A 22,352-nucleotide genomic window follows, 5' to 3' on the forward strand; every position below is an offset into this window, starting at 1 on the left:
GCCAATGGCCTGGCAGATCGACAGAGGTGAAAGCCGTATTTGTGAACTGATGTATTTTTGCTTGTTCTTCTGTGCTATGCTTTGTAAATAAAACATTTGAGGCTGTAGGAAATGTTATGAGCTAACAACCAACTATTGTGATCTTCTGAAGGTCGAGCACCTCCCTGCAGACTGCTTTACTACCCCAGCATGGCATCACAAAGGACGATATCCTACACAACGTCCAGAGGAGTCTTACGAAATTGAATGAAGCTGGCTTGACTCCAGCTTCAGAAGAATGGATCGACATCATTGTGACAGAAGTCACACATACAATAGCTTCAACCTTCACTGAGACCAGACCAGATCTGCACAACTCAAGATGTGCACTGTCACTTCAAAAGCCCAAGAGCATTGAATTGATGAAAAATGTTTCTTTGAAGTTGAAATCATATATGGCTCAACAACATAAGCCCTCAACAAAAACAGTGGAAGACAATTCCGTATTGGTCTCAACTACTGCAAAGGCAATGACTACCATCATACAGGAAATGGAAACATGTTTGGATGGAAATGAAAAGAACCATCCTGCTAAAAACCTACTAACGACCATGAAGAGGGCTGTTAAAATTCTGGCTTGCCAAAGTGTTTCTTCAAACAATATTCCTGCTCCTGACACTGATGACCTTGGTGAGCTCGACATTTGTGAGGAAGAAAAGCTTGGCCAGAATTCAGGCCAAGGTTCAAGGATTATATTGGACAGGCTTTCCAGAGACCAATTCTGCACTAAGGCAAAGAAGGCTGTCAGTGATGTTCTCACTGAAAAGGTCAAAATTGTGCATTCCGCGTCCTCAGCTGGACCTTGTTTTTCATCTGGGTTTGTTCTTGAGAGTGACAACAGTAAGGAATGTGGTAGCCACTCTCCTCATCCAGTCCACTCTGTTGGTTCTATGATTGTCGAAGCATTTGTGGAGGAGATTACATCTATAATAGAATCCACTGAATATGCAAGAGAGTCACTTATGAATGAGAAAACAGCAAGTGAAAGAAAATCTGACAAGCCTTCGGTGGTACCACATGTGCCCAAGAATCAGATTGTTGAAGCGGCCAAAGGGCTTTACGACAAAGTCCAACTAAAGTTAAAGGATTTTTTTAAGAACCCACTGTTTCTGTGGCGCAAAGGCATGTCAACCCCTGATATTGAGACAACAGAGGCCCTGCAGGTTGTGGATGTTTGTTCAGCGCAGTACCCTCAGCACTCTGGTGTGCAACCAACCAGTACTTGCAGCGAACAGTTGCAGCCCCGTACCAGGCCACTGCTCAGAAAGGTGCATAGTGATGGCACACATGGTGTGGCTTTAGGTGCATTTCATTTGACTCAGACTCAAATTGATGAATGCACAAGAGATGCCTTGAAAGGAGTCCTTACCACCCTCTTGGCTATGGAGGCTGAGAATCCATGTTTACCTTCCAGTGCACCTGCTGAAACATTTGTGGAAAAAGTCATTTTCCAACTGGAGGATTTGATCTCTTCAAGCTCTTCAATTACCTTTGACAGCAGCAGTGATCACTCCAGCAAATATTCATTTGAGAATGTCACAAGGACTTCCGATTCAACTGCCGGAAAGTCCTCTTCTTTGGCAAGTCTTCAGAAACTGTCTGGCGAAGTGTTTCAAACAAATGCTCTTAGGGCTGTAAGTGAAGCCGTGCTTAAAACAGTCAGAAGCCATAATTTTAATGGCACACTGGATCATCATGATTTGCAAGAAAGGGTTCAGGTGAACTCTTTCTTTTTCCTTCCAGTGGAAACAGAGGCCTCTGACACTGACACAGACACACCTAATGTAGATGTAGAGTCTGCTGCATCAATCATGGTAAATCAGTTTGTGACTGACCTGCAGGGTTGTGTCGAGTCTATGCATTCAATCAGGATGGAATGTGACAAGCCACATAAGGGGAATTTCTTCACTAAAGCGTCAAGACTGCATCAAAATCTACTAAACAAGATAGAAGATTTTTTTGCTCAAATCAAGGGCTTGGACAAACGACTAGTAAAAAAAATTACAAAAAAGCAAAATTCGAACAGTGAGTGTGAGCATTTCCCTTCAGAAGAGCACTGCATCCACCCACTGGTTGATCTCAAGGACACCACCAAAGAAGTTGTGATTAAGGTTTGGACTTTATACAAAGATGAGATGGTGGGTGAAAATGCAGAGTGTGATACATCACCTGCTGTCTCAACTGAAGACGAAAATATGATAATGCAGCTTGAAGCTTATTTTGCCTCTCCTGAGTCACTTATTCGAAGACTTGGTGATGAGGATTACACTGATGAAACAGTCCCTTCACCTACAAAGCCTAGTCAGACACTCTCAGAGGATGGGTTTCAAAGTAAAACTGCAAACCTTGTGAGTGCTCTCATATCCAAGGCAGACCCACAAATGTCTCCCCTAGAGGCTCAGAATGCTGCTTCTAATTTAGTCACAGAAGTGACTAATGTTGTGCAGGAACTTCTGGAAGCCACAGACATCCCTGATACTCCAGCAAGCCCATGCTCTGACATGAGAGAATGCATTGATAATGGCATAGAACCTTCAGAGAGCATCTCTCAAACAACTGAAGATGCTGATGTGAAAATCTGGTCCAAAACATGCCAAACCTTCCAGAGGTTCAGGAGAAAATTAACAAATATGTTTGCCAAGCACCACCTCGCACACTCCAAAGCTGAGGACAAAGACAACGAAGAAGCCATCAACAAGGTGCTTGGTTTTATTCTGGAAGAACTTGCATCTGTTGATTTGGAAGATTCAGAGGACCTCCACATGATTAGAGGTATAGCCAATGAAATAGCAGATGACATAGGAGAGGAGGATGACCAGTCATCTGCTGAAGCAGCTCCAGTGCCACATGTTTGTGTTGGCATGAGTGATATGGAGGACAATGAGTCCTCTCCAATCTCTTGTGATTCCATCATCAACATCGTAAACACCATCTCTGCTGAGCTGGCACAGAGTGACTCTCTCTCACCCACTCAGGATCTTACTTCAGTGGGGGAAAGGCTGGAACGATTGCTGTGTAATGAGAGACTGAGTGCACTCTCCCACACTCTTAGTAGTCTGATCCACCATCTTTACATCAAGGACCAAAAAGGAATAGCGGCCACAAAGTCTGTCTCTGATTCACTTCTTTTGAACATGGGACCGAGTGGAAAATTCCCCAAAAAAGATATCATCAGACAGTTTGTTCAGATGTATGCTGAGGAGACAGTGAAGCATTTTCTCCTTCCATGCTTCAACATTTCATCACCTTGGAAAATGGAAGTTGGAGGAGTTTTCCAACATGCTTCGTCCTCTGCATCTTGCCCCTGTTTTCTACATCCTTTGTCTGAAATAGTACCCCAAGGTGCCTCAAGCTCTCCTCCACATATACTGCAGAGCACATTACAAGAACTTCCCACAGTCATGGCAAGGAATGTGATGAACCTGCTAGTCCCAACTCTGCAAACAACAGGGGGAGGAGAGGAGCAGACAGACCAGCAGCCATTACCTGATGGTATGCGTCTTTTTAGCAGACCTTCTTCAGGTGATCCAACACAGACTTCAACGAGTGAGGATATTGTTATGGGCTTGTCTTATCCCTCACTGAACTCGATGGATTCCACCACCTCCAATGATTTCACCAACTTGGTCTCTATATTAGTCGTTAGACTACTTTCCAAGTTGAAGGATCAAGAGTCACTCACTGATGATATGTTGGACATATCTAGAGTGCTAATTGGCAGGATAATCACAGAAATTGATTCTGCCCTGGGCATCGCAAAAAGTAAGAAAAAATGTCCACATGATATGAGAATCCGAAAAGTGTTCAGAGTCGTTTACAATGATCTCCTGCACGAGTTTGGCAGCAAGGAGATTCTCCTAAAGTCAATGATGTCAGAGGATCCGTGCTTTGAGAAGTGTCTGGTCACATCTCTAACACGTGAGTTCACTGATACGCCAAACTCAAAGGAAGAGAAGATCAAGAAGCGGACACTTCGGTTCCTACCAAAAATCTCCAGAATCAAGGCCTTTTTCGATATCAGTCTGAAGGTAAAATATCTTTAATTGACATAACCTACTACAATTCCTGTTTTGTTTAAACCTTAGACAATTACCCTTTTGCCATGTTTGAGTCACTTCATTGTATTATTATTATTATTTATCAGAAATCAGGTAATAGAAAGGCACAGTCCACCGACATGGATCAGAACTTGGATCCAACCTCTGCTCATGCTGATCCAAGTAAGACACTAGTCATTGCTGATCGCAAAACTCATTTTGCATACAAAATTACAAAAACTACAAGTTGGGTAAAATGTCTAAACTGGCCATAACTTTTGTATTCCATAAATGTTTTTTTATATTGCAGGCTGCTTACCTTGTGTTTCACCATATGCCTCAAGTAACTTGACTACATCTGCTTCACCAGAGATGAAACCTCGCAGGGGCTTTTTCTCTAGAATAATTTCCTGTTTATCCAGAAAATCCACAAAGATATGCCCAGAGGCATTTCAGTAAATTCCAATAAACATAGTTTGCATGGTTAAAATATGTATGTGTAGACTAATTGGTGTCATATATGCTATTCACCACAGGCAGGAGCTCAATGATATATCCAAGTAGTGATGTAAAGAACATAAGCTTATAGAGATGCAAGGAAACTCCTCCATTTAATACCATGTCACACCAGCACCTTTATTGTTTAACCAAAGTTAACCAAAGAAAATCACAAATATGATACACACATTTGCCAAAAATAATGGAATAAACAAATAAACTGCATTCACCAAAAGATGTTCGATGCGGTTACAAGTTGTAATGTGTCATTACGAACACTTTGCTTCATAGTGAAGTGAAATAACACAGAATGTTATGAGTCTGATATATTATTTGAGATTGTGTGTTACACTTTTTCACAGAGAGAGACCACTGACCCCAGTTTTGGAAAAAATGTGTTTGTCCTCACTGCACTACACACTTTGTAGACAGGCCGACTAGGTGAAGCAATTCTGCTAATTAAGGAAATTATGTGTAGCTATGTCCCTGTGCATGTAGCCTGGATGCCAGACCGAAGTTTAGCCCCGCCTCCATTCTTTTTCTGCAGGGAGTATGACATTGTCAGGCTACTGTGCATGTGCATTCTATACATTCTTCTAACTGGATACTATATCCCCAAATTCCTAGACCCTATATGAAATATCAATAGCAAGCCGTAAAATACTAGTTTCCTACAGTACAACAGGGCCAAACAGTTCGTCTAGTTTACCTCTAACAATGTCAAAATATCCATCCCAGTTGTTGAACATGGTTGCAACTTTATCTCTGATCGTCTCAAATCGTTCTCTTTTTCTATTCTGATTTCCGATCCATTTTACTTTAGCAAACGGATCTACATAAGCCTCTTCCTCGTTCATGAGATTTGCAAAGACAGACACCTTATGTCTGTTTCCCTGAGTAGGTGTTGTCAGGAAATCTGTAAGAGCTGCCTTCAATACCCTAATGTATTCACCATATATCAGTGCGTTAGCGTTGATATACAGTTCATCTTCATCAAAATGCACCACTAACTCAGTCCTAATGGCAGCTGCTGTGTTATCATCAAGGGGACGTGTCATATTTAGATCATTTGGTAGGTTGTAGCGCTTGCTCATGAAAAGATCTACAACTTTACTGTAAACGACAATGACATCATTATTGATGACATGCTCACCCCTTCTAGACCTTGCACCATAATCATCAAGAGGCCTAGCATTATTTGGGATTGCAAAATTTTGGTTGACACGCTCAATTTTCCTTAGTGTCTCCTTTTGAACTTCTTGCGCTTTCTTTCTGCGAGCCAGGGCTGCTGCATCAGATGCTTGTTTCCCTTTCTTCTTCTGGCCCGTTACTTCTATTATGTGGGCCACTAGGTTGTTTTCAGGAATACCTGAAATAACGTAAACAGCAGACACAATCAGACATATACATCTACTATAACAATATGAACACAAATATAGTTCTGCTGACACTAATCAGCTGCACAAAACACAGTAAATGCAGACACAAAGTAGGCCTAACACTTGTCACATTGGTCAGCAGAGGAAAACGTACGTTCCACGTGCATTGTAGGCAGGCTGGCTGATTTCTTCCCAAACGGCGATGAGCTGCCCGATGTGCTCTCAGAGGAATATCCTGACGACCTCTGTGATGGGCTGGCACATGTGCTGTCAGAGGAATATCCCGACGAAGACTTTTTCCCTTTCAGCTTGTCCACCTTTCCAAGCCTTGCAATGATGACGTTTAGTTTCTCTTTGGCCAGAGCTGAGTCATCTGCAGCCACAGCCAGGACCCACTCCACGGCCTCTTTTACAGAGCTTACCACTGGAAGGCCCTCTATGGAGCCCACCCACACATGGCTTTCAGCACTGGCCATAGTTGGATGAATTCACCAACTGTCCCTGAAAAATAACAAATACATCCTCAGAAACCAACAATGGCAGGTCTGAGTAGAATTGCTCTTAGTTGCAAATGGCAAGTATATCCTCAAACCCGTCTAAGTCAAAGGAAGTATGTTATTGTGAAACAGACTGGGGACAAACGAAATGCTTATCACAAGTTTTCTTTATTTTCATACCATACAATATTGCCCTCAGTTTGAGTAGTTTAAGAAGCAAAGTTCAGCTCCAGCTCCACCAACAACAAATCACCTTTCACACATGCTAGCCTATCTGAGAAAGCCTACATGCCTAACATTTTTGCATAAAGATCAGACGCAGAAATCAGCTGTCAAGTGTTCTTATGTTCCAAAATGGCCTAACAGAATAATCCTAACTCAAGGATATATTTGAGTTGGCTACATTCATTCTAATGCACCTTTCCAATAATCACAGTAATGCCACTTACCAATCTAGCAGTATCCGATCCTCTGCGCGTCGTGTCGTCTCGTCTCTCGATACCAAAGTCAATCGGTAGTGCAAAATAGCCTATTTTGTTAACGCCCTTTTTAAAGAAGGAAATGAAAGTAGTTCAGTTCACACTCAGTTCACACTACACTAGCTCAAAAATGCTGCTGCTTACTACGCCAACTGTCACGCTCACGTTCGGATGTACGAAGACTGACTTGGACGTGAGAATGCAAGAATGTGCGGTCCTCCACGCCAATTTATAGCGTCTCGTTAGTTGGCGACACATCTGGCAATGCAGCGTAATAACATCAGTTGATCACGAGTCTAGGCCTTTATTTGTACAGTAGCGTCACATTTGGAGTTGGAGATGCAAACAATATCAGATTTTTGGATTATTTGACCATCAGTTAACTTTAACAGGCACTTTACTTTGGATAGACAATATAAAACGTCCTAAACTCTAGACTGGAGTAACTCGAACAATTGACATTTCGGCTAGTCTTCTAAAGGTTTACTACCAGGCTACCACTGACTCCAGTTTTGGAAGAAATATGTTTGTCCTCACTGCATTGTACACAGGCCTAGTATTAAGCAAGTAGGCTTATTAAGGTGATTATGTAGCCATCCATGCAGAAGTTTCTACATATTCTTCTAACTGGTTCTCATTAGGCCTACACATAAAATAACTATGGAGCCCCCTATATGAAATATCAGCCATACTAAGTTTCCAGTAGGCCTAGGTATAGTTTAGCTCTAACAATGTCAAAATATCCATCCCAGTGGTTGAACATGGTTACAACTTCATTTTTGATAGTCTCAAATCATACTCCTCTATTCTGACATCCAGATTTTACCTTAGCAAACCGATCAAAGCGACTGCCATTATGACTGAGTTAGTGGTGCATTATGATGAAGAGGAACTGTATATCAACACTTGCACTGATATATGGCAAATACATAGGGTAACCTATTAGAGGCAGATTTCCTGGCAACACCAACTCAGGAAAGCAGGCATCTTGTGTCTTGCTACAGTGATTCCAGGGCACCTTGCAGTAATAGCCTAATATGCCACTTATCAATATGTCAGTCACTCACGTTGTCTCTCAATGTGGTGCGATACCAAAGTGAAGTCTCTGGTGATACTGCAAAAGATAGCATACTTGTTAATGCCCTTTTCAAAGATGTCCTACCTTGTATGACTCCCTGGACAACGGTAGATTTTTCAGATTCTCAGCATTCTCAACATTGCAGCCCATTGGTTTGGGAAAGCTTGGTAAAAAATAACAAAGGTATGGACAACTGAATGAACAAAAAAAATACACTTAATATTCATCCATTTAGTCAGATATTTTTTTTATGAGCCAGCTGGCAGTTTGTATGGGAACTCACTCAATCGTCAACTTTGGACTGTAACACTTTAGCCATTCTAACTAGCACATCATAGTTTTCAATTAATAAATACAACCACAACGTTTTGTTTTCACCAATCGACTCTTGACTATGTGGACTGATAGTTATGCTACACAACATGGATCTGAGCAAAGTGATGCAGGAGATGCAATAGTCTGGAAACACAAATATTACTCTCCATAGCCTTGTTTGGTTTTTCCATATCCAGACCTGGAAATTAAAGTCAAATTCCAGGTTTTCCTATAGGAAACATGAACACTGTATCGCCTAGCAGCTATGAGCCCAACTCTGATGTTCTGGATTATGAGCTTTTAAAAGACAGACCCTATAGCATGTGACAGTGTATGTTGAATCTACCAACACTATTTTAAATACTGGGGTCCCACAGGGATGTCTTGTTACCCGTTGATTTTTCTATTTATTAGGGCTGTCAGTCACATTTTTAAATGTTTAATCTAATTAATGACATACTCTGTGATTAATTCATCTAAATTAATCACATAAAAACTTTGCTGTGAAAGTATTTAAAATATTTAAATTCAAATGCATCATTGAATAATCAGCATTAGTGACATTAAAGTTCAAAAAGTCAAAAATAAGATTAAAAAAAAAACAAAAAAAAAACATACAACATAGACATTTCAGGCCACAGTTATAGGCCTAGGGGACACAATGAAAATAAATGAACACTCCCTCAATGTCAACACTATTTCTTTGCAGTAATGTGGTACTTAAGAGTTGACGAACTCCGGTGATATGCAAATTTCGTGCTGCAGACATCGCAAAGGACTTGTCTTAATCAACACTTTCTTTTTAACATCATCAGGCCGTTTTTTTTTAAAGTAAATGATCCAATCAGTTCCAATCAGGCAGCACATTCTCGTCCCATTTTACAGTCTAATGCAATGGTTACTGACTAGAATGGCTCAAAGGTCATCGGCCAAAGGTTATTTTTTTTAATCAGTTATTTGATCTCAAATTGATTCATCTGAATGAATCAGTTATTTTGACAGCCCTACTATTTATACAAATGAGATCACCTGCAACAGAAATGGACTGAACCTTTCTAAGAGAGATTATGTTACAGAGTGAGAGAGAGACCACTGACTCCCTGTTTAGGAGTACACTGACCTTTAGACAAATAGAATCTACAATACTTTTTCGCGTAGAATCCATTTTTTGCTTGGGACATTTTTGTATGAGGCTATTATCTATCATAGAGATAATATGCATATTTTAATAAATTAGCAGATACAAATATATCTCAAATAAATGAATTGATCATTTAACTGTAGGTGGACATTTAGACAATGAAATACGATCGTGAAATCAAAATGATTCAAATACCTTCTTGTTCTTGATATGGAGTGATGAAGGAGAGCATAACGGTTAAGGTGTTAGGGGGTTATTATCACTGATCATACCGTCAGATTGCGGATTGCCTCTTACCTCTAGACTTTGTGAAAACTGTGTTAATTACTTCTTTAATTCTACTTTTTAATCATCGTATGCTATTAATAAGTTCATGCTGAAGTAGCCTAAATGTTATGAGGCAATATTTGAGCAATGTTATTTGTGTGTGTGTGTGTGTGTGTGTGTGTGTGTGCAAGGAACACACAGCGCCAGGTTATTCTTCTTGAGAGGGGGCTTTGCAACAGCTGTTTTTAAGAAAGTAGCTGAAGGTCTATAGAACACTACTGTCTGTTGACGGTCTTGTGCTAGTAAAAAGCTGCATGGCTACTGTACTGGCAACAGTCTCTGCATTCTTGCAGGGAACATCATGTGCTTGGGTGGGGATGATGATGGGTAATTTAGGAGAGTTCAGGTCAGATTCTGGGCTGTTTGATTGGGTGGTGGGAGATTTCATTTTTTCAATTAATTTATTATTTTTGCACAGTTAAAAGAAAAAAAAATCAAGACAGACGAAGAAAGCAAATACAGTGCAGGGAGAGGCAAAAAAGCCTGATGGCTTGATGGCTAGCAGATCAGGCACTGATGTTTCAGGATGAGCCTTCTTTCCAGGTAGCCTCTCAGTAGCCTTAATAGATTTCTGATCTACCTCCTTGTGTGTGTTACATCCATTTGTTTGCTGAGATTCCAAGGAGTTTGACACCAATGATTTGCAGAGTGCAGAGTGTGTCTGGTGCACACAGTCTAGTCCCCTAGTGTCAACTGGTTTTCTGTTAAAACCTTTTTGATTAGGTTATTTCACTTCTGACAGAACATAAACGTTAATCTCTTAGGTCCAAATAGAATTAAACTCGTAGATTTGGGTCAGACATCTTACAAATGGGATGAATACAATGCAGGACTATTGTGAAGGAAACACAATGACAAGTTTTTTTATATAAAACTTTTAATGGAAAAGCATAACTCTCATTTCAATAACTCTTTTACCTTTGTCTGAAGAAATGGGGAGCCTTTTTCATCTAGATGATAATATGTCTCTCTCACAACTTGACAGTTTTTACATTACTGAACAACCTAAAAGGTCAAGATAGGAGGTAAAATGCATTATGCATTATATAGTAACCAAAAACATGTAAACAGCTTTTCACTCTCCAGAAACTATACTGACTCGAAGTACCACGGATGAGTGAGGGGGGGCATAGGGCACTCAACCAGTGTGCACTTTCTGATGGGTTTGCAGATGGCCCAACTGAAAGAAACTCTTGTCACACCTGGAGCAGGTGTAGCGCCTCTCCTGTGTGACTGCGCTCATGTATTTTGAGAGCTCCACCGGTGGTGAAACTCTTGTCACATTGAGCGCAGTGGTACGGCTTCTCTCCGGTGTGAGTGCGTTGGTGTCGTTTGAGACATCCTATCTGAGTGAAACTCTTGCCACACACGTCACACGTGTGTGGCCTCTCGCCGGCGTGTAGTCGCATGTGCGCTTTGAGACATCCCTCCCTGAAGCTCTTGCCACACTGAATGCAGCGGAGAGGCTTCTCCTCAGTATGAGTGCGCAGGTGTCGCTTGAGATCTCTTTGCTGGGCAAAACCCCTGCCACACTCGGCGCACTGATGTGGCTTATGTCCTGTATGGATGGACTGATGTACCATGAGGGCACCTTTTCGTCTAAAGCTCTTATTGCACTGAGTGCAGGTGAACGGCCTCTCTCCAGTGTGAGAGCGTATGTGACTGCGGAGCTGTCCCTCTCGGCGGAAAAGCTGGCCACAGTGAGGGCAGAGAAACTTTTTCTGAACGTTTTCTGAATGACTGCGTAGGTGAATATTGAGCTGTCCCTTGACTCTGAATGCCTTGTCACACTGATTGCATTGGTACGGCCTCTCCTCGGAGTGAAAGAGCCGGTGTCGTCTGAGATCTCCCGCTTGGCAGAAACTCTTGCCACACTGAGAGCACCGGTGGGGTCTTTCTCCTGTGTGGATAAGCTCGTGTTGCTGGAGTCTACTCTTGGTGGCGAAACTCCTTTCACACTGAGAGCACTGGTGGGGTCTTTCTACTGTGTGGATGAGCTTGTGTTGCTGGAGTCTAGTCTCGGTGGTGAAACTCCTTTTACACTGAGAGCAAGGGAAACGCTTTTGTTCTGTGTGACTGAGCTGGTGTTTGTCCAAATGTTTCTGCGCTTTAAAATCCTTGTCACACTGAAGGCAGTGGAATGGCCTTTCCTCTATGTGAACACGCTGGTGTCGTTTCAGGCCGTCCTTTCTGTTGAAGCTCTTGTCACACTGAGGGCAAGAGTATGGCTTTTCCCCTGTGTGAATGAGCTGATGTTTTGTCAGATTTTGAATATAAGAAAATCTCTTGTCACACTGGGTGCAGGAATGCAGCTTCTTTCTGGTGTGATGGTACTGGTGTTGCTGCGCTTTTCGAAATTCAGTGAAAGTCTTTCCACACTTGGAGCAGGAGTAAGGCTTCTTGCCTTCAAAAAAGGAAAAGAGACACACCTCAGCACAAACAAACATCAAGCATTCTTCCATTACAATGTACATTTATGCCAAATAATTGCTTAGAATACTGGTATCAGTGCATCCAGAGATCTCCTTCAGATCCCTTCACTTACTTCACATTTTATTTTGTCGCCGTAGGGCTCAAACAATTATTTAACCAATATTTTCTCTTTATCATTACATCTATACATTCAATACCCCATAATGACACAGAGAAAACAGTCTTTAGATTTGTTGCCAGCCCAACAAGAATCTATTCTACACCACCTCAACATCCCCTCCCCTCTCCTCCACTGGATCCACAATTTCCACTGTAGCAAACTACACCCTGTGGACATCAACAGTAACATCATCACTAACACCAAAGCACCTCAGGGTTGTGTCCTCCTTAGCCCCTTTTTTTAGCACCTTATACACAACCGCAATAGTCCATCACCACCAGTGTTGGGCAAGTTACTTCAAAAACGTAATGCATTATGTATTACTTGTTACGGTCATTTCAAAGTAATGTGTTACAGTAATATTGTAGTGTATCTGAATTGTAAAGCATTACACTACTACTGCATTACTTTTGAGTTACTTTCATATAAACTTAAAAAAAAAAAGAAAAAAAAAACATTTTATATATATAAAGTAGCTTATTATGCTCAATCCAACCCAATTTTTTGAAACCGACAAAGGGTTTAAGTCTGATAAATTGCACTAGAGATACTGTAACCTTAGGCCTAGCCTACTCATTAAAATCAGTGCCAACTATTATAGCCTAACCTAAAGCCAAAGACCTGACAAGAAACTTTTTTTGCATTTCTATTCCACTTGAACCTCAGGAAGTAAGGAGACTTGTGGCAGCTAATATTTATTGCTAATGTTTATGGTGTTTAACAGACGTTTTTGTCTGGATCACAGATTGACATGATGTTGCTGTTCTAATAGTTATTTACAGCAGTGACAACCTGTTGAGGCAACACCACCTTACTTTGTCATTGCTAGGACGGGGGTCTTGCAAAAAGCTGGAGACTCCACTGCTGACAGCGGATGCATATCTTCAACCATACTCTTCCACAAGTCTCCTTACTTCTTGAGGTTTCAAGTGACATCGCGGAACGGGATAATTTAGCTGCTTTGTATAGTCTCCTCTCGTCTTCAGTCTGCTTTCTTATTACTCACATAATGTTAGGGTGGTATCGCTCTAAACGTTTCGTGAAATTACTTGCTATTGCGTGAGATAGATCTTTTGGTCTCGCGCATAAAGTGCACTTACTATGTCCCATATTCATATCTTTGTCTCTAACAAGCTGAAAGTAATGAAAGTATGTCCATCTTGGACATGTCCTGTCCGACGTCGAGCCTGCTTCAGCTTCAGCCATCTTTTACAAGTAAGAAAAAAAACGTTCTAGGCCGTTTGCAATACATTACACCAGTGTTGGGAGTAACGAATTACAAAAGTAATGTAATTACTGTAATGTATTGCTTTTTCCTGTAACGCGGTAATGTAAGGCATTCCAAAAACGAAATGGGTAATATTCTACTCGGTAAAAAAGGTCAGTAACGCAAGTTACATTGCAATTAAGTGGTGTTTTGTTTTAACTATCACCACACGAGATCAGTAGAGGAGAAACAATCCGCGCAAACGGCCTAGAACGTTTTTTTCTTATAAGAAAATAAGAAAGCAGACTGAAGACGAGAGGAGACTATACAAAGCAGCTAAATTATCCCGTTCCGCGATGTCACTTGAAACCTCAAGAAGTAAGGAGACTTGTGGAAGAGTATGGTTGAAGATATGCATCCGCTGTCAGCAGTGGAGTCTCCAGCTTTTTGCAAGACCCCCGTCCTAGCAATGACAAAGTAAGGTGGTGTTGCCTCAACAGGTTGTCACTGCTGTAAATAACTATTAGAACAGCAACATCTGTCAATCATGTCATGTCAATCTGTGATCCAGACAAAAACGTCTATTAAACACAATAAACATTAGCAATAAATATTAGCTGCCACAAGTCTCCTTACTTCCTGAGGTTCAAGTGGAATAGAAATGCAACAAAAAGTTTATCTTGTCAGGTCTTTGGCTTTAGGTTAGGCTATAATAGTGGGCACTGATTTTAATGAGTAGGCTAGGCCTAAGGTTACAGTATCTCTATTCTCTAGTGCAATTTATCAGACTTAAACCCTTTGTCGGTTTCAAAAAATTCTGCCTATGATTGAGTTGGATTGAGCATAATAAGCTACATTATATATATAAAATGTTTTTTTTTTCTTTTTTTTTCGAGTTTATATGAAAGTAACTCAAAAGTAATGCAGTAGTAATGTAATGCTTTACAATTCAGATACAGTAATATTGTAGTGTAACACATTACTTTGAAATGACAGTAACAAGTAATACATAATGTATTACGTTTTTGAAGTAACTTGCCCAACACTGATGATCACCACATAGGCTGAACCACATCTACATGCATGGACAACCAGGGGTGTGATGGTACACCAAATTGAAGGTGTGTACATACTGTAGTTTTGGAATGAACACAGCATGAAGCAAAGTTTAATGTCATGTCAAGTGCATGTCAACTGGGATGTCTTACTGGGTTTGGGCTGTTCTCCATCTCTGTTCTTGTTATCCAGCCCTTGTGTTCTACAGCAGTCCTCCAGCACCACCGATACTCTCCTTAATTGAGCCAGAACCACGGGGTCTGTACAGTAACGTTCTCCTTCAGAGTAGAGGACTGGAGCTATGTCTGCTTGTTCCTCCTGTTCCTGTAATTAATGAAATTAATGAAGGAGGAGAGAAATACAAAATGTTCCTACTGTCGACTGGCAAATTTGGTCAGTTGTGAATGTTTCTCAGATTCTGATGATGTGGTTTAGAGTTTTATACACATTAATCTTAGACTGGGTGAGCCCTGCCTGACCTGCCGGCGAATTTGGATTTCGCCCGGCAGCTCAGGCTGGAAACCTGCACATCTATCTAGCCTGCTTCCTGTCCACAACCTTTGGGTCCAATCACAAACTAGCTTATCAAAAAAATGCACCCAGACCGTTGATTTGTGTGCGGAGTGTACGGAGTCATTTGAACTATGCCCATTGATCACGCCACTTGTACAGTAGAAATAAAATGCAGACTAATGTTCAATTTTAAAAGATTGAGCTTAGTATGGTGAAAGCCAGACTACACTAAGCTGGGAACAAACCTCACAATTATTATGCCCAATTGTGAAAGAACATGTTTGTGATAATATTGGGAGAACGGATGTAATCAGTGGTAGTCATGGTGTTCCGTCACAGCAGGAATCGTTATGTGTGTCAAAGATTTGAATTCTTCCATTGTTCCATTGTTGATGCTATCCAGATTCAGGCCTTGCTCATATTTAGCCAGGTAAAAATAAATCTGCGTATGTGAGGTGAAAACGATTTCACTCCACATTATTGTTTTTTGTACACTGCACACTGCTCGTACTGTCGAGGGTCTCAATCAAGCATGTTTGATGTTATCTGATGGTCACTATGGTCACCATGGTTATAATCATGATATAAAATACCAACTCCCGAGTGCAATTTCATTTGCACGTTTGGTCTACTCGATTGGATTCTTAGAGTGTGATTGAAAAGGGGAAAAAAGAGAGATGTATTCCCAGCTTTAGCATGTCTGATACGGGTCTATGCCTTCATCAGCATTAGCAGTTATAAAATTAAATTATGATTTCTGTTTGCATGTCTGTTGATCAGAGGTTTAGTTATGGTAGCATATGTTGCATTAGCCTGACCAGTCAGACCCACATCAAGATGTAGGGTCTGGGAACTCAGCGTACTGTAGGCAGGCCTCAATCGGAGGGGTAAACAGTAAATTCCCTCTCCACACAATAGGATATCGCTAAACGAATCATCTTCTTGTTTGCACGTAGCAGGATGCTTAACAGTCGCAACTTCTGGTCGCATGTTAGTCGCCATTATGTTAAGCCCGCCCACCGACTCCATATACAATATGACTGGTCCGGTGATTTCTGCCAAAGCCGAGCTCCCAAGCTCTACGGAGAGTTGCTAGACTAAAGGGCCGTTCACACCAAGAACGATAACGATAACGATAACTATAAACAAATATCGCTCTCATTAATATGAATGACAGCGTTCACACCTAAACTATAACGATAACGACATGAAGAACGATATCGTTGTTGATCACTTTCAGAGCGATTTTGAGAACGATAAAAAGCTAACAGCCAATCAGAACCCACAATATTCTAGCCATCACATTCATTAACATTAGGAGAGACTTTTCTTATCGTTGGCCAGTGTGGACGCTTTTATCGCTATGGTTATAGTTATCGTTATCGTTCTTGAATGCTCCTTAACCCGGGCAGCAAATTAGATTTTCTGCCGCTAGGAGCGTCTAAATTTCTAGGCTAATGTTGCATTGCAAGTAATATGAATTTCAGGGAAAAAAACCCCATTAAAGGAATAGTTCGGAATTTTGGACATAGGACCTTATTTCCAACTTAGTCGGGGTGATATACAACCCCTGGCAAAAAATATGGAATCACCAGTCTTGGAGGATGTTAATCCAGTTGTTTAATTTTTTAGAAAAAAGCCAGATCACAGACATGACACAAAACTAAGTTCATTTGAAATGGCAACTTTCTGGCTTTAGGAAACATTAAAGGAAATCAAGAAAAAAAATAATTAATCAGTAACAGTTGCTTGTTTTAGACCAGCCAGAGGGGAAAAAAATATGGAATCACTCAATTCCAAGGAAAAAAATATGGAATCATGAAAAACAAATTGACAAAAGAACACTTCAACGCACCACTAGTACTTTGTTGCACCACCTCTGTCTTTTATAACAGCTTACAGTCTCTGAAGCATGGACTTAATGAGTGACAATCAGTACTCTTCATCAATCTGGCTCCAACTTTCTCTGATTCCAGTTGCCAGATCAGTTTTGCAGGTTGAAGCCTTGGGATGCACCATTTTCTTTAATTCAACTACAGATTTTCAATTGGATTGAGATCCAGACTATTTGCAGGCCATGACATTGACCTTATGTGTCTTTCTTCAAGGAATTCAACAGTTTTTGCTCTATGACAAGATGCATTATCATCTTGAAAAAATCCCCAAACATCCTTTCAATTGATTGGATAAGAAAAGTGTCCAAAATGTCAATATAAACTTTATATAATAAATAATAATATAAGCATTATTGAAGATGTAACGATCGCCATCTCCCCAATGCCTTTACCTGACATGCAGCCCCATATCATCAATGACCTTGTTTTTTTCAGGCAGTTGTCTTCATTAATCTCATTGAAATGGCACCAAACAAAAGTTCCAGCATCATCACCTTGCCCATTGCAGAAACGCGATTCATCACTGAATATGACTTTCATCTAGTTATATCCACATTCCAATGAGATTTATGAAGACAACTGCCTGAAGAAAACATGCACATTTCCTCAGTCGTTGATGATATGGGGCTGCATGTCAGGTAAAGGCATTGGGGAGACGGCGATCGTTACATCTTCGATAATGCTCAATCCAATTGAAAATCTGTAGTAGAATTTGAAGAAAATGGTGCATCCCAAGGCTCAAACCTGCAAAACTGATCTGGCAACTGGAATCAGAGAAAGTTGGAGCCAGATTGATGAAGAGTACTGATTGTCACTCATTAACCCTCTAACCGCCCAAGGCGCCGTACGGCGACAAGCAACATCACTGATTAAAACAGACGGTAGATCCGAGTAGGGTGACAAATCGCCTTTGTACTCTCCACCACTAGTTGGCAGACATCCAGAGCTTCGATTCAAGCCCAAATTCGAGTAAGAAAGTTTTCAGGAAGTGCCTGTATTACTCGCGAGAAACAAAAAAAAAAGACGCATTTCCTGTTTATAACGCGGAAGTGAAATGCGCGATCGCTATGCACAAATTGAAGCAGAAAAACGGCAAATGTTAAAAAACAAAGTCGTGTGTTATGAAGTCTTGGGTCTGCCATTCACCTACTCTGATTCTGAAGGAGAATATCTGCCTTTTGGAGATTATGATCGGTCGTTCATTGGCAGTGACAGTCAAGATGCGTCTGTGAATGGAGGTGGGTCTTTGCGTGTGTACGTCAATGTTTACCTGCAGCAATGTTGACCAAAGGGTTCAAATAAGCATGGTGTGCTTGGTGCCAGTGATAATCATGATGATAGTGTCTGTAATTGACATGGTACAGACAGCAGGTCTAGTAAAAATAGGGCTCTGAAGAACTACAAAGTCATCCGCGATAGGAACTGATTTGACCAGGCTACTTTATTATATAGTAACATAGGGATTGTGGTAATACTAATAGTTTACTATTGTTGGTTTACATGTGGCTGTGGTCCTGTTTGTTTGTTATGTCGGAGAAATTACAAAAATCAAAGTAAAACTGCTCAAATGTGTTCAACAATCAGTATTTACTGAAATGTGCATAATTTGACGCTATTGCCAATCTGTGACGTCATAATATGCAAATTAGATGAGTAAATTTACTCCCTTTATAAACTTTAGTTCATACTCAATGATTTTCACATTTACAGTAGGACTTTATCTCTGACCACTTTTAAGCCATGGCCTTTTGAATTTTTTATGCAAAAATCCAAAAAAACCCGGGCGGTTAGAGGGTTAAGTCCATGCCTCAGAGACTGTAAGCTGTTATAAAAGCCAGAGGTGGTGCAACAAAGTACTAGTGGTGCGTTGAAGTGTTCTTTTGTCAATTTGTTTTTCATGATTCCATATTTTTTTCCTTGGAATTGAGTGATTCCATATTTTTTTCCCCTCTGGCTGGTCTAAAATGAGCAACTGTTACTGATTAATTTTTTTTTTTCTTGATTTCCTTTAATGTTTCCTAAAGCCAGAAAGTTGCCATTTCAAATGAACTTAGTTTTGTGTCATGTCTGTGATCTGTCTTTTTTCTAAAAAATTAAACAACTGGATTAACATCCTCCAAGACTGGTGATTCCATATTTTTTGCCAGGGGTTGTAGGTCGGTGAAGACCATTTTCAGTGAATTTCTGCCCTTCCTTGAGTCGCAGCGTTCCTCTCGTGCTAACCTAGGTGCCGAGATAATGCAAGTCAACGGTAACATCCAGCCTGCCACTGAAAACACTCCACAGAACACCCGAAACAAATAAATGATAACGTCAGACTATCAATGCACACGCCTGTGTTGATAGAACAACGTTAGAAATAAAACTAACCTTGCATCGCATTGCATTGCAATAGCCTACTTTGTTCCCTGTATGGCAGTGGCGGATTGATATTGAGAAACTAGTCCCTCAAAATGTAATAAATCATTGAGTTGCAAGGTTAGTTTTATTTCTAAAATTATTCTATCAACACAGACACGTATATCGATAGTCTGACGTTTTAATTGACTTGTCTCGGGTGTGCGGTGGAGTGAGTAAGACTGTTATTGATGTCAGACTGATGTTACCGTAGAAATGCGTTAGCTAAGAACCAGCATTAGCAAAGGGGGACGCTGCAACTGAAGGCAGGGGGTAAAGCGATAAAAACATTCTCCACCGACCTATATCACCTCGGTAAAGTTGGAAATGAGGTCCTATGTCCAAAATTCCGAACTATTCCTTTAACATCCCATCCCTCCCCTCCCCTCCCCTCACCTGTTCAGCTCTTATGTCTTCAGCTGAGATGGTCGGTTCTCTTCTGACATCAGTTCCCACTATAGGAAGAGTAAAAGAGAAGTGCTTTTATCTAATGATGCAGTTTAAAAAGACAGTAGCAGCCATTTGACAGGATATGTTTTCAACGCAGGTGGTTTCACTGTCTTTATGCAGGATAATAATTAGGGGAAAACTACTGGCCTGATTTTCATGTAGTAACTTGGTGGAAGGGTGCTACATGAGCCAGCATTTTCACCACAGATTTAGTATCGCTTCAGTTAACATTATACTAAATTTGGCTGTGGCGAGTGTCCTTCTAGTTTGACGTTTTAGAGGTGTACGGTAGCCCTAATTGAACCTAAATGATGGGCAAAGTGCAACGTCTAACTTGAAGCTAATGAAATACTTATGCAACATCTATTTATTAACTCAATACCCAGACTATTTTAAAGCAAAAACATGTGGGTCAGGTCGATGACACCACACATTTGTTTAAGCTATAAACAAAACTCAATATAGTGGACCATGATAGCCTTTACAGTTCACGGATACAACACAAGGATGTTTATTTGTCACATGCATATGATTAACTAATGTAGAGAATGCAGTGAAATTGTCACCCCTCTCTATGGTTCATTCTTCTGTAAGTGGGCTACTTTGCTCTTATAAATTAGTTGTGTTTAGTCCTACATGCTATAATGTATGAATATATGCATCTCAATTTATTCATTTGTTTCCAGAAAATTGACGATAAGTTATCATGTTAGGGATTATTTAAAAAAAATTCTTCCAGGGTTCGGTTGGGGTGAAATGCTTCCCAGCCCTACCATTTGGGGTGCACAATTTGATTGTCTTTCACGAGGTCTTGCTATGCGTCAATGACTCCAGGGGCCCTTCTTTTTTTATTATTATTTATTTTAAATCTATCCTCCTCCCTATAGAATCAAAATGTAGTCTATTGTCAAAGTGAAATGGTTGTTGGCATAATCAGCGGCATTAGTTTTAAATTAAATTAAATTTTCAAAATTATAGTTATTAAGTTTTCACGAAGGGGCATAATCAACCTTGAAAACGATACCTATATCTAATCAATTGAACGTCATATTACAGAAATATAAACATTCAAAGGAGTTGAGTTCGTCCTGTCATGGCAAGAGAGAAACTGAGAAATCTGCCTCTGAAGTTAACTGTCGGCTCAACACCATAGCTCAACACTCACGACCGCTTTGTAAGGTCGCGGCTACTTTAAGCCCACTTACTTGTATTTACAACGGCATAGCACGCGGATAGCTTAGTGGTCGTCAACGAGTGCATTTACCGTAAACACTGGAATAGAGCGGCGAAAACGAGACGCCTCTAACTTCTCACCTCAAGAAACTCACGTTTTAGTATAGTTTTTCAGCTAAATGTATTCACGGCCGTACAGTGTAGACCTCCCACTGTTTCAAAACCCAAACAATTTTTTTTAGCACAAGTAACATAAATAGTATTTTTTCCTCAGAAACGCCTGTTGCGGTAAGCGACTGGTTTTGCCGTGGAAGTATTGTTTGGATGTGTTGAGTGGAAGTCAGGAGCCGTAAATCGGCAAATAGCGGTGACCAAATAATATTTCTTCGAATAGCGAGGCAGCAGTGTTCTCTAGACACTTATCTTACCGTCTACCATTTGTGGCATGTCAGTGCAGGAAACGCTGGCTGCCGAGTCCTCAACTAAATCCATAACGGGAACTGTTCGACGTGTCGCAAGGAACTCGCCAATACAGCTCAAAGGTTGCACGACTGCAAGAACTACTTGAGCGCTAACCATTCCTCTTCTGCGTCTTGTTCTTCTTTCAGACTTCAGGCGGTTGAGAATGAACTTTAATGGTGCATTACCGCCACCAACTGGCCCGGGGTGTGGTAGCTACTTGAGTCTAACTTTTTTATGAAGCAAGTAAAACAAAACAAAAAATAATTAAATAAATGCATTAATTCATTCAATTAATTAGTCCTGTATGTTATTAATCACGAAGCTAAATACTGTACATAGAAATATTTCACCTGACCGTCTTTGAATGTCCTCTATCTCAAATGTTTTCCTTGCAATTGTATGCTTAATGTTTGTCTTTCCTCCTTCCTTTGTATTTCACTTCTGACAGAACAGAAACGTTAATCTCTTAATAGAGATTAAACTCGTAGAATTAAACCTATGAATTAAACTCGTAGATTTGTGTCAGGCATCTTACAAATGCCATGAATACAATGCAGGATTATTGTGAAGGAAACACAACGACAAGTTTTTTATAGAAAACTTTTAATGGAAAAGCATAGCATTTTAATTACTCTTTTACCATTGTCTGAGGAAATGGGAAACTTTTTTCATCTAGATGATAATATGTCTCTCTCACAACTTGACATTTTTTACATTACTGAACAACCTAAAAGGTCAAGATAGGAGGTAAAACACATTACGCATTTTAAAGTAACCAAAAACATGAAAAAACTGCTTTTCACACTCCGGAAACTA

At 40.5% G+C, this 22,352-nt stretch overlaps 3 protein-coding genes across 3 annotated transcripts; 1 reads left to right on the forward strand and 2 right to left on the reverse strand.

Annotated features, from left to right (window-relative positions):
- Positions 1 to 1,940: 1,940 nt before the first annotated feature.
- LOC134068138 (uncharacterized) lies at positions 1,941 to 4,566 on the forward strand. The gene is made up of 3 exons (XM_062523688.1): positions 1,941 to 4,067; positions 4,184 to 4,259; positions 4,387 to 4,566. The coding sequence occupies exons 1-3, from the start codon at positions 2,175 to 2,177 to the stop codon at positions 4,533 to 4,535; spliced, it is 2,118 nt and encodes a 705-aa protein (XP_062379672.1). The 5' UTR covers positions 1,941 to 2,174; the 3' UTR covers positions 4,536 to 4,566.
- Positions 4,567 to 4,686: 120 nt separating this feature from the next.
- On the reverse strand, positions 4,687 to 7,163 carry LOC134068139 (uncharacterized). The gene is made up of 3 exons (XM_062523689.1): positions 6,900 to 7,163; positions 6,108 to 6,454; positions 4,687 to 5,943 (listed from the first exon to the last, which is right to left on the reverse strand). Exons 2-3 carry the CDS (start codon positions 6,427 to 6,429, stop codon positions 5,246 to 5,248), a joined length of 1,020 nt encoding a protein of 339 aa, XP_062379673.1. The 5' UTR covers positions 6,430 to 6,454; positions 6,900 to 7,163; the 3' UTR covers positions 4,687 to 5,245.
- Positions 7,164 to 10,637: 3,474 nt separating this feature from the next.
- On the reverse strand, positions 10,638 to 21,659 carry LOC134067675 (gastrula zinc finger protein XlCGF26.1-like). Its single transcript, XM_062523065.1, has 4 exons — positions 21,503 to 21,659; positions 19,848 to 19,906; positions 14,799 to 14,970; positions 10,638 to 12,194 (listed from the first exon to the last, which is right to left on the reverse strand). Exons 1-4 carry the CDS (start codon positions 21,651 to 21,653, stop codon positions 10,987 to 10,989), a joined length of 1,590 nt encoding a protein of 529 aa, XP_062379049.1. The 5' UTR covers positions 21,654 to 21,659; the 3' UTR covers positions 10,638 to 10,986.
- Positions 21,660 to 22,352: the final 693 nt, after the last annotated feature.

Source organism: Sardina pilchardus, chromosome 20 (assembly GCF_963854185.1).
Source record: "Sardina pilchardus chromosome 20, fSarPil1.1, whole genome shotgun sequence".
NCBI lineage: Eukaryota > Metazoa > Chordata > Actinopteri > Clupeiformes > Clupeidae > Sardina > Sardina pilchardus.